General features: G+C 39.0%; 1 protein-coding gene across 1 annotated transcript in view; it reads left to right on the top strand.

Moving 5' to 3' along the window:
* Positions 1-12,056, top strand: part of SLC1A3 (solute carrier family 1 member 3) — a 108,429-nt gene that overhangs the window by 11,382 nt on the left and 84,991 nt on the right. The window contains exon 3 of the mRNA XM_043963197.1: positions 10,792-10,929. Within this exon, the coding sequence (XP_043819132.1) occupies positions 10,792-10,929 (138 nt within the window). The remainder of the gene's footprint in view (positions 1-10,791; positions 10,930-12,056) is intronic.

Here is a 12,056-nt window from a genome sequence, read left to right as displayed (position 1 = left end):
CAGGGTGGGTGCTTTATCCACTGCACCACCTAGCTTCCCCAGGATTGACTTTTATTAGATAATGTACAAAGAGCAGGGTGGGGAGATGGGGAGTGATGAAAAGTGAAGACTGTTGATAATCAGTCTTTCTTTGTTTACAGAATTGATTTTTTTAAGTAGAAGAAAAAAATGGTTTCCACATAATGGAAAACAGAGGGTAAGATTCAGTCTTGCTAACCAAAGAGTACCAAAAAGTACAACTTCAGCCACACAGCTGAGCATTGATTGCTATATTAAAGTAGTTTTAACAGGCTTTAAATAAACTTATCAAGGGATGTATAAACATGATCTTTCAAAATCAATACACAAGTGCTACCAGTGATGGATTGATTAAAACAAAGGAGGAAGCCAAAGTACAAATAAGTTTATATTTTTCACATTCTCTCTCCCTTCCCCAGAAAGAGTCAAAGGGGATTTTTCATCTTGAAAGGGGTGCATTTCCCACAATCCCAAGTGAACAGGCTGATTCTACTTCCCACATTCCAAGCTATTGGTTTCATGAAGTCAATTTTTACAACACTAATGGAGACTCCATCAGCATGCAGGCTGATATCCTAGGAAGGGACATGCATTTAGAAGGGAAGATGTAGAATCGATGAATCTAAATAGGCAACAGGAAAGACTTCGGGCTTGGGAAAGAGAAGTGTAATTCTGCTGAGTCCAGTGAAATTAATATTAGGATTGGCTGACTTGAAGTTCCAGAAGAGAAAGAAAGAAAAAAAATACATTGATAAATAAGGATTTTAGAAAATAATTACTTTGGGGGGGGGCAATGAGGGTTAAGTGACTTTCCCAGGGTCCCACAGCTAGCAAGTGTCAAGTGTCTGAGGCTGGATTTGAACTCAGGTCCTCCCGAATCCAGGGCTGGGACTCTATCCACTGCGCCACCTAGCTGCCCCTGAAAATAATTACATTTTGAAAGATGTACTCTCTTCCTACTTCAAAATTAAGGATTAGTTTTAAATAAGGGACTAAGCAACAGTAATAACAAAGTCCTACATAATTGTAAACATAATAACCATAATTCATATTTCTATAATACTATCATATTTGAAAAGTACTTTATATAATCTCTAACTTTTCAAATCATTTTCTTCTATATTATCCCAGTTTGTTCTCGCTAAAAAAAAAGACGTGAGAAATATTTTATTTCATTGTTGTTATTGTTACTATGACAACTACTACTATTAAAGATCATTAGCAAAAGGGAGAAACAATCAAATTTTACAGGATTTTTCTTTTCTTTTCCCCACAGTGGAGGAAGGGGGTGCAGTGAGAAGCATTTATATAGCACCTACTATGTGCCAGGCACTGTGCTAAGTGCTTTTTAAAAGTATCATCTTGTTTGATCCTCACAACCACCCTTAGAGGAAGATGCTATTAGTATCCCTATTTTTACACTTAAGGAAACTTAAACGAACAGACTTTATGTGACTCACCCAGGATGGCACAGCTAATAATTGTCTGAGGCTGACTTTGAATTCAGATCTTCCTGACTCCAGGCCCTGTGCTAAAATAGTCCTACAGAAGCATCTTCACCCATAACTTAAATTTATAGGTCAGTTCTCTGGACAACACTTAACCCAGGTTAAAGGCATTCTGTTGGTCCACACTCCTAACCCCTGTCAATGTATCTACCTTACAGTAGTCAGCCAGAAGATACAGTTAGCTCTAGTCAAAAGCATTCATTTACTGAAATGGCATGATAAGAAAAGTATTAATAACACTTTCCCCCGTTTACTTAAGATATACCCACAAATAGACCTACAGAGTGGGCCAAAAGTCATGAAGTCATGAAGGGATTTCAGTGTTTTATAACTTACTGTTTTTCGTTTTAATTTAAAGTACCACAGCATTATGCAAATTTATGTAGGAAATATATATATATATAGGAAATAAAGAAAAAAAATTTTCAAAAAGTTATCAAAATATCAGATACCCCAGGGTGACTTTTGGCTCACCCTGTAGAATTAATATGGAGAATAGACAGAAAAATCACAAGTAGGGGAGGCAACACAGTACAGTGGAAAGACCACTGGTTCTGTTGTTAAGGATATGGGTCTACCTCTAACAGTTGGTATCTTTATGACCTTGGGCAAGTCATTCAACCTCTTTGAGCCTCAGTTTCCTCATCTATAAAATGAGGAGATTGGACTATATGGCCTTTCAGACCCTTTTCAGTTTTAGATATATGACCCTACTACCCAGGGTCACTAGAAAAAGGTCTTGAATTTTCTAGTCCATACTCTTTTAGAACAAGACATTTTATAAAAAAAAAAAAAAGAACTAGCTTGACTCTCATTTTTCTTCTTCTTCTTCGGAAAGGGTAACAATGGTAATGGGTTAGCTATTTGTCAGAATTCATATACCTCTTATAGGAATAAGATCCATTTCCTTTTCCTAGAAAGTTTGCATCAGAGTTACAAAGGCCTTAGTTTGAGGTCCCAGGAGCTATGTTAGAAATACAATTTGCTGGAAACTGCTAAAGAACTCTGGGGTCAAAACCAAGAACCAAGAATAGTCAAGGCAGTCAGCTGGAGAAATAAACTTACAAGGAGATACAACAAGGGTACTTTTAAATATTTTTACACACACATGCACACACACACATATATAGTATGTGTGCATGTATGTATGTATGTATACATACATATATATTGATGCCAGAAATACATTTTTGATGCCCTATCTGTGACATGTAGACATTTATTTTGTGATAAATAGCATTTTGTGTTGCAAAGTACACACACAGAGTACAATTTTCAAACCTTACCTAGTATGAGCAAATATGCTGAGATCTGAGAATAAGGATAGAAGAAAGGCTCTTTCACCAACACATTGCATTAACTTGTCCAAATTATTTAAAACTTTTCTGTGACTCACTTTGCCTATATGTACAAGTAGATGATATGATAAATTATTCACCAACTTCACTGAGGTTGACACAAGAAATGCTTAGTATCAATCCTGGTCTATGATCTAGATTAATGCTGAAATGAGAGGCTTTAGTGAATCAACTAATCAACTCATATTTATTGATTAGTTATTAGTTACTTAACCCTGTATAAAGTTCTGTGAGAAATACAAAAGAAATTTAAGCGGGGCCCTTGCTTTGAAGAAGCCTAAAGTACATTTGGAAAGGTTATACAATCATATATGAAGCAATAGATATGGTAAACAATACCTTAAGTTTCTACAGCTCCTCTTGGCCTAGAAGTAATTCTATTGACATTCTTAACTTTCTTGTGAGATTAGAAAGGATAACCAAAAAGGTTATAGGAGTGAAGTGGATGGATTCATAGCTAGAGAATGGGAATCCATAGCAAATGAGAAACCTAGAACAAGATACCAGATCTCCACATCCAGAGAAGCCATTTTGTTTGTTTCATTGTTCAGAGAAGTTTTTCTTGGACACATGCTCCCATAACAAAATACATGATGAACAAGTAGGATTAGAGAACTTGAAACATTGACTTGACAATGGTTTCCATTCCTCCGCAGTTCAATGACTGGGCTTTACTTACTTTTATCAATATTCTGTGAAGAAGTCGACTTCAAGTATGGAATTAAAAGCAAAATGTCACTTCTTTCTCCCAAATTCTGCCATCTTCTCATTCACTTACTATGAAAGAATGGCAGCCATTTTTTTTAAGTCAGGCAATTGGGATTAAGTGACTTGCCCAAGGTCACACAGCTAGTAAGTGTTAAGTGTCTGAGGCCAGATTTGAACTCAGGTACTCCTGACTCCAGGGCCTGTGCTCTATCCACTGTGCCACCTAGCTGCCCCCAAATAGCAGCCATTCTTGAGTAAGGTCTTGAGGAACCATGTGGTTTGGTGTAATGTAGAGAACAAGTAAAATGTGTTCCTTCACTATAGAAGAGCAAAGATTGTTGATATAAAGCAGTTTTTGAGGCCCCTTTCAGCTCTAGACCTGTAATCGTGCTATTAAAGGTCACCAGCAGAATATAAATATAGAAAAATAAATGTAATACAGTTCTTGACTTTTCTACTTCATACTATTTTAGAACAAGAGGATTTACAAAAAAGTAAGGAACCAGACTCATTTTTCTTCCTTATTAGAAGTAGTAAAAATGGTAATGAGTTTGCCATTTGTCAGAATTACAACATTTAATGCTGAGCATAATTCTTATATATATATGAACTTCAGGTTCTACAGAACCTGTGGGAATGGTTGAGTAAACCACTCAGAGAAATATTTTTTCCTTATTTTTCTGGTTTTCATCCTGAAACAATGTTCCATCCTCAATTTGATCGAATCAGCAACTCTAGCTTTTTTCTGGTTAGAGACTTAATTGTCTTCTGGTCAATTTGGTCCTATGTGGAAGAGATTGCGTGTCTCATCTTGGGTGGGCTAAAGCATCTGGTAGCTTTATCGTGGACCAGGATGTTATTCTCAAAGGGTAAGGCCTGACTACTGAGGTCATGATGATTATTATTTTTAGATTCCCTTTTGGCATCTGGGTTCCTGTCTGCCCCCCAACTCCTTCTTGAAGAAGGCTGCCTTTTGCAAATTCATGCTTCATGCCGTAATTTGTTGATGATAGAGTTGGTGTAGTAGAAGATGATGTAAAAGAGATACTAATAATTCATCTTTCACTCCTTAGTTCATTCATCCATCCATTCATTCATTCAACATTTATTCCCAAACTCCAGAGTTGACAAAATACCCGAGTTCAAATTTCATTTCTAAGTGGTATCCTTTTTATTGTGTGTTTTTTTCCCCCTATCCGTCTAAAAAAATTAGTAGGATCATAAATTTTGAGCTGGAATGGACTAGTACATCCCTGGGTGAAGGGATGTCCAATGCATCCTGTCATTTTACAGATGAGGAAACAAAAGCCTAGAGGGGTCAAGTGATTTGACTAAGGTCACACAGGTCGTAAGTGACAGAGCAAGTATTTGACCCCAGGTCCTCCAACTCCAAATCAAGCATGTTTTCCACTCTACCACAGCGCCTCCTAGTTGATTAAAAAGGAGGAAGCCAGTTTTGCAAAATGGGCCCATGTACAGCAATGTCCTTTCAGTTTTAGCCTTTTATAGAAATACATTTGTTCTTTTTTTTTATTATTTTTTTTTTAGTGAGGCAATTGGGGTTAAGTGACTTGCCCAGGGTCACACAGCTAGTAAGTGTTAAGTGTCTGAGGTCGGATTTGAACTCAGGTACTCCTGAATCCAGGGCCGGTGCTCTATCCACTGCGCCACCTAGCTGCCCCGAAATACATTTGTTCTTACAAGGACCATTCTTGAGCTGCCTTTTCTGTTGATCTGCTGTGCCCACTGAATTTTAGCTTAGAAACTGAGATGATATTAAATCTTCCAATGACATGTTTGTTGTTTGGACTCCCCAGGGGAATAAGGCATACTGTTTAAAGGCTCCCTTTTTGAGTTTTTAAATACAAATGAAGGAGAAATTACTCAAACCAAGTGCAACTTTGCTCATACAGTCTCAAGTTGACAATACTTGTTTCCTTTCCTTTAGCCCCAAATGCAATGTCTGCAAAGAGTCAGGGATATCAAACCTCATTAGAAGTCATTCCCTTTGTAATTGTAATTTTCTTTTGTTCATAGTGTAAATCAGCAGAGGATCTGTCCAGGGACAATGAAACTCTATTCATTAGCTTTGTGTCACGTTATTCATGTTAACTTTACCCTGAGTGGAATCAATTCCCACAAACAGTAATTCTGTTTTGCAGACAAGCCATTGCCCCCCCCCCTACAAAAGTAAAGCAAGGCACCTAGGAGCCCCTTCTGTGTCCTGTCACCCTGCCGGTGGGGAGGGGGTGTTGTAGGCTGTGGGAACATGTTTCATGGGAAGCTTTTTTCATTACTGGGCTAGAATGTCATCAGAAACCTGAGCCACTCACCAAAAAAGCAATCCGTTTCTGTATTCAGAACATTTCCTCTAGATTACTTTCTGATCACTGACCTTGAAGATTGTCTCACCTTTTAATTCTGTAGCAGAATTCATTCTGTTAAAGCAGAGGGCTGGGTTTAAAGGATACCACACCTCCCCTCTACCCTGCCTTGTAGGGAGGTGGGGGTGAGATAGGTGAACTTTGAAAGCTAGATATTCACTTGATTTTGAGCAAAAGCCAATTAAATTTTCCCCTAAGCTTTAGATTTAGTTGGACTAGTTTCAGCTAGGTCAAAGAATAGAGGGGAATATTCCATAATAACTTAGAAAATGTAAGCAAGAGAAACAGGACACATATATAGGCCCATTTTTAATAATCCTGTTGTAATTAATACCCTATGCCTGAGGGCTTCTGGGGACTATATGAGTATAGTACTTATAGTATAAGTATATAGTACTTATAGTATAAGTGCTATAAATAACCCATAATATGGAATATATGAATATATCTATACATTATAACTTCCAAAGAGCCTTGATTTCATTACTCTGGATGTTTCTTCTAGTGAAGTAGTTTTAACACTTCTGTGCCTTAGAAGATAATTTAGAGTTCTGATGTGGTTTAAAAAAAAAAACAAACTTCAAATCAAATAATGAATAATCTTCTGGTGATAACTCTACATGCACTTAACTATGAAGGGTTAGGAGATCAATACATAGTTAGCCTGTCTCACAGTCTTTCCAGCTCAGCCTTGCTTAGTCTCTTATACCTCTAGCACACATACACCTCTAGCAGCTGAGCAGACCCTCAGAATTGTAGCAGATATTGGAAAACAGGGATTCTGTTTCTCCTGGTGCCTGGATCTAATAATAAAAATAAAATAATTGGATTATAGCTTACATTTAAATAGCAGGTTAAAGTTTAGAGAGTGCTTTCCACAGTGAATAAACACTATGCTAAGTTCTAGGGATACAAAAAGAGGCAAAAGGCAATCCCTGCCCACAAGGAGCTTACAATCTAATGGGGGGAGGGGACAACATACAAAAAAATATGTACGAAGCAAGCTATATACAGGATACTGGAAATAATTAGCAGAGGGAAGGCACTAGAATTAAAAGAAGTTGAAGAAGGCTTCCAGTAAAAGTTGTGATTTTAGTTGGGACTTCAAGGAAGCCAATGAAGTCAGTTGGCAAAATTGAGAAGGAAGAATATTCCAAGCATGGGGAACAGCTGAAAAAGATGCCCAGAACTAAGAGAACATCCAGAGGGGTCAGTGTCACTGGTTCAAAAACCAGTAGGTTTGGTGGTACAGTCATAATTCTCCCTACTTTACCAGTGAGAAAACTGAATGGGGGGGGGTTGCAGGTGGAGAAGGAATTAATGATTTGCTCAAAGTCATATAGGAAGTCAATAGCAAACCTCCAGGGGTTTCATCTGCCCTGTTTCCCAAGAGTTCAAGCAGCAAGATCATATATGGTTTTACCTTCCATTCCCTCTGATTCAAGATCACACAATATCAAGCTCATCACTTCAGAGGTCATCTATTCCAACCCACACCCGAATAAAAATTGTCACTACAACATCCTCCACAAGTAATCATCCAGCCTTCACTTCAAGTTGTTCAGTGACAGAACTCAAAATGTCCTGAGGCAGCCTATACATTTTCTGGACAATTCTAATTGTTAGATAGATTTTCCTTATATCAAAGCTAAATTTTCTTCTATGTAATATTTTTCCACTAGGTGAAGCAGTGGGTGTGGAATCAGTAAGACCTGAGTTCAGATCCAGTCTCAGGACAAGTACTAGCTTTGTGACTCCGGGCAAGTCACTTAACCCATTTCCCTTATCTTCCTCAACTCTAAAATGAGGTTAATAAGATGGGGTTTAATAACAGAACCTACTTCAAAGGGTTATTGTTCAGATCAAATGAGCTATTTGTAAAAAGCATCTGGCACATAGTAGGCACTATATAAGTGCTTATTCCATTCTCTTCCACACACACCCCCTTCCCCATTACTCCTCATCCTAGGAGAAGCTGATAAGGGACAGACTTCCAGGTGTGGCTGGTCTGCTTACCTTGATGTTTCTGCTCCTTTTACAAAACGTGTTACCTGAATTTTTTTCATTTCATCTTATTCCTCAAGAAACAGCAGGATTTTGTATGGTTTCACCTTTTTCCACTTGATAATCCACCATCTAGCGATGAAGTCGGGTTACCAAATATTCTCTTTATAAATACAAATACCCCATGAAGTTTAAAGAGTTGTCATTCACAAAAATTCAGTGAGAATACTTTTTTTCCTAACATTTGTCTGAGAGCATCTAGACCATAGGAAAGGAGGGTTTGATTGGGATGGGGAGGCTGAAGGGAGTACACGTAGGTAAGTCTGAAGCATGGGTGACTGGGGCTAGGACAGGCTTGGGGGAATTCTATGGTGGGGTGCCTGGGTCAGCATGAGGATTATGGGGACATGGGGGCCTGATGAGAAGGGGCACTAGGAGGTGGGGGAGGGTTCAGATAAGGAGATGGGAAAATGTCAAGGACAAACTTCACTTATTTCAAAATTTTGCCTAGGGCCTGCCCTGCATCCTGGAAAGGAGGATGAAATTCTTCCTCCTCCTCTTCCCTCCTGCTCACAGGACCCAGAACTCAGGCTAGTACTAATGGAACTATAGTTCTACTATATTATGGGTTCAATAGGCGTTTCTGGGTTGGCCTGGGAATTTAATCACCTTTTAGAACATTGTTTCTATGGGGAAATGTGTCCTGAGTTCCAAACAAGAAATGTATAAGGTAAGCTTTGGGAATACATCAGGTATCATTAATAGCTGTAATATAATAATAATAATGTCTGAGAAAGGCAGTCTGGCATATTGGAAAGAGACACAACTTCAAAGGGCAAAGAGCCATGGTTGAAATCTCATCATACAGGGGCGGCTAGGTGGCGCAGTGGATAAAGCACCGGCCCTGCATTCAGGAGTACCTGAGTTCAAATCAGGCCTCAGACACTTGACACTTACTAGCTGTGTGACGCTGGGCAAGTCACTTAAACCCCATTGCCCCGCAAAAAACAACCAAAAAAAGAAATCTCATCATACATACAGGCTTTCTGACCTTGGGCAAGTCACCTCTAACCAACTCTCTAAGATCATAATTTTCAAAAGAGATGCTGGTCTGGGGAAGTTTCCTCACCAGGAGCCTTCTATATGGGTTAGATTACAGGTCAGGACAAATAACACTAGACATTTATATAGTATTTTTAAAGTTTGCAAACTGCAGATCAACTAAGTGACTTGTCCAAGGTCAGAATTTTTAAATATATGTGTCTATACATATATATATATATAGACACATATACACACATAAATTCATATATACATAATATATATATATACACACACATTCTTAGAAAAATGTTCATCTATGTGACTTACCATAGGTAGGCAATACAGATCTAGACATTCATTGCAAGCCTACTGTTTGTATGTGACTGATTTATCTTGTGATTTAGAAAGCTGGTTCTCTAGTGATGTGGGCTTGGGCTATGCCCTAGGATGCCTCGATATGATGTGATCACATAATGAATGTTACAAGCGAACAGCCAAGAGATGAATACATGATAGTTATAGATATAGACATAGGTACACACATAGACACATAGATGCAGATAAAGATATACAGATATAAAGAACACAAAGTTTGGGATCCTAAGAAATGCAGCCATTATTACAGAATAGTATAGCAATGGGCTCTGAACAATGCTTTGGGAACATAATGCCTAGCTCTTTCTATAGGGAAATGATTCTACATATACCTGACTCCTAGTTAAAGGAATTGTCAAAGTGGCTTACCAAAGCTGAAAAAGCTGTCAGCTTTTTGGAACCACCACAGTGCAGGATGTTTTCTGATGACATTCACTCACTCAAGTGGCCAAACAGTCTCTCCCACAGATTACCTGTGGAGAAAGGGGTGGGGGTGTGGGGGAGAAAAATAATACAGACAGCCTGAATTGAAATCAGCTGTGTCCAATAAATAAAAGCATGACATTTCTGGAAATTTTGAAGCTTCATGAGAAATCGTATTTATCTTGAAATAAGGCATGTGGGGAGAAATACAGAAATGTATAAATAATTGTTTAGTACCATTTACCAAAGTAAAGTCAGCTTATTAGTTTGGGAATACACAAATGTACTATGCATGACTTGATTTATTTATATTTTGTCTGTTATGTTTAAAGCTGTAAAGGATGGAAAGGGAGAAAAAGAAACAAAAATTCAGAGAAAACTCGTTTTTCCCTGTGTTATTGTTTTGGAACCCTCACATCTTTATGAGAAACAAATTTATTCCACAAAGTTGCTGAAGTAGTGTCAAATGAGATACAAAATATTAAGAGAGCACAACTTTTTTTTTTTAATTGAAAAATTAGATCACGGTCTGCTTTTATCATTGGTATTGAAAGACGGGACTAACAATTGTTTGTGCTATAGACTAGCTGTGTGACAGCAGGCTTTAGCCCCTTACAGTTATGTTTTATAATACTATAATTTGGCCTTGGGGCTTATCCAAAGCTGTGTAATGTTGAACCATGTCAGAAAGCTGTCCCACAGTATAAAAAATTAAACTTAAGATATTTGGATTTAATAAAACCGGAAAATGTGAAACCCAAAAGAATAAGCCGGTCTTTTCAAAACAGTGACGTCAAAGATGTGCATTCCCCTTTGCTCCCAGGGCACCGCAAATATTTGCCACCTAAATAAATGTTCTTGTGTCAGACACATGGCAAATACCAGCCAAACATTTGCCCCTTTTCACCCACTCTTGATTTTGTTTCAGAAAAGACTCAGTATTGCTTTGTTTTTTCTCCCTTTCCTCAGGTACTATCCTTGGATTTACTCTCCGGCCCTATAAAATGACGTACCGGGAAGTTAAGTACTTCTCCTTCCCAGGAGAACTCTTAATGAGGATGTTACAGATGTTGGTGTTACCCCTCATCATCTCCAGCTTAGTCACAGGTACCAACGTCAGCTTTGCTTTGCTTTTTCCTATCTTTTGGTTTTGGAAGAGTGTTTATCACGATAAATTTGTAAAAGTGAAATTTCCCTCGGTTTTGACTGGATGCATGCTCCAGTCTAGAATGAAAAGTTCCCTTCAACGTGGTGGCAGGGAGGTTTTGTTTTTGTTTTTGTTTTTGTTTTGTTTTGTTTTAGTAATGCATGAGTGATCACGCCTCTCCCATTTGACCAATCACAAAGGGATTTTAAATAGCCACTTAATCTGCTCTGTCTACAGTATGAAAGAGGTACCCTTCTGAAAACACGTTCTCTACCGCGTACAACAGGTCTGTTTTCTCACCCTCTTATCCCACCCAGATAACATCTGGTTGGACAGCCTATTAGCTATTGATGCAAGAATGCTTGTTCTAAGAACCGCCAAGACTTGAACTTCGGCCTCCGTGGAAGCCTCACCACGAGGTAATGCCCACGACACACCCACAAGACTCTGCTGCCACCAGCAAAGTATCTTTTCTGACTTCCCTGCATGATTTCGTTTCCTTCTCCGGTTACACCCCCCCACCCCCAAACCCTTTCCATAGAAGGGAGAACTGGGAGGGGGTGGGGAGTCTTTTCCCATCTGGAACCCTATAAAGCGTCAAGGTTAATTTCACCTCCTGAACTCTGAAATTCCAGAGTAGAAACTAGCAGGATAGAATTGTATTCTTTTGAGAGAAGGAGAGGGAGAGGGAGAAGAGAAAAGAGACAGTGTGCGTGCGCGCCTGGGAGAGAGGCCACAAGTGACTCCTGACCGGGTCGCTGTTGAAGGCTTATTTGCATGCCCGCTAGTGATTGGCGCACACCCATGGAACTGAGAGATGTCCATTCCTGAGCATTCCACCCCACCCACTCTCTCATTCCACCTCCGGCACAAACCACCATGTGTAGGCAGAATTCTGGAAGTCACGGGAGCTATGAAGCTTGGCTTCTAGAATCTAGAGCTGTAATTCAGAAGCAGCAATGCGCACTTTCCTCGCCCCTCCCTCCCAGTTCACTATCTAATGTGGACAAATCACTCCAACTCTTTATGATCCAGCGTCTGACCCATCCAGCTACCTCTCACACACCTCTTAGGGGAGATGTATTTC

The sequence above is a fragment of the Dromiciops gliroides genome, chromosome 1 (assembly GCF_019393635.1).
Source record: "Dromiciops gliroides isolate mDroGli1 chromosome 1, mDroGli1.pri, whole genome shotgun sequence".
NCBI lineage: Eukaryota > Metazoa > Chordata > Mammalia > Microbiotheria > Microbiotheriidae > Dromiciops > Dromiciops gliroides.
The sequence above is the reverse complement of the archived record's forward strand: the minus strand, read 5'-3'. Positions and strand labels throughout refer to the sequence as shown.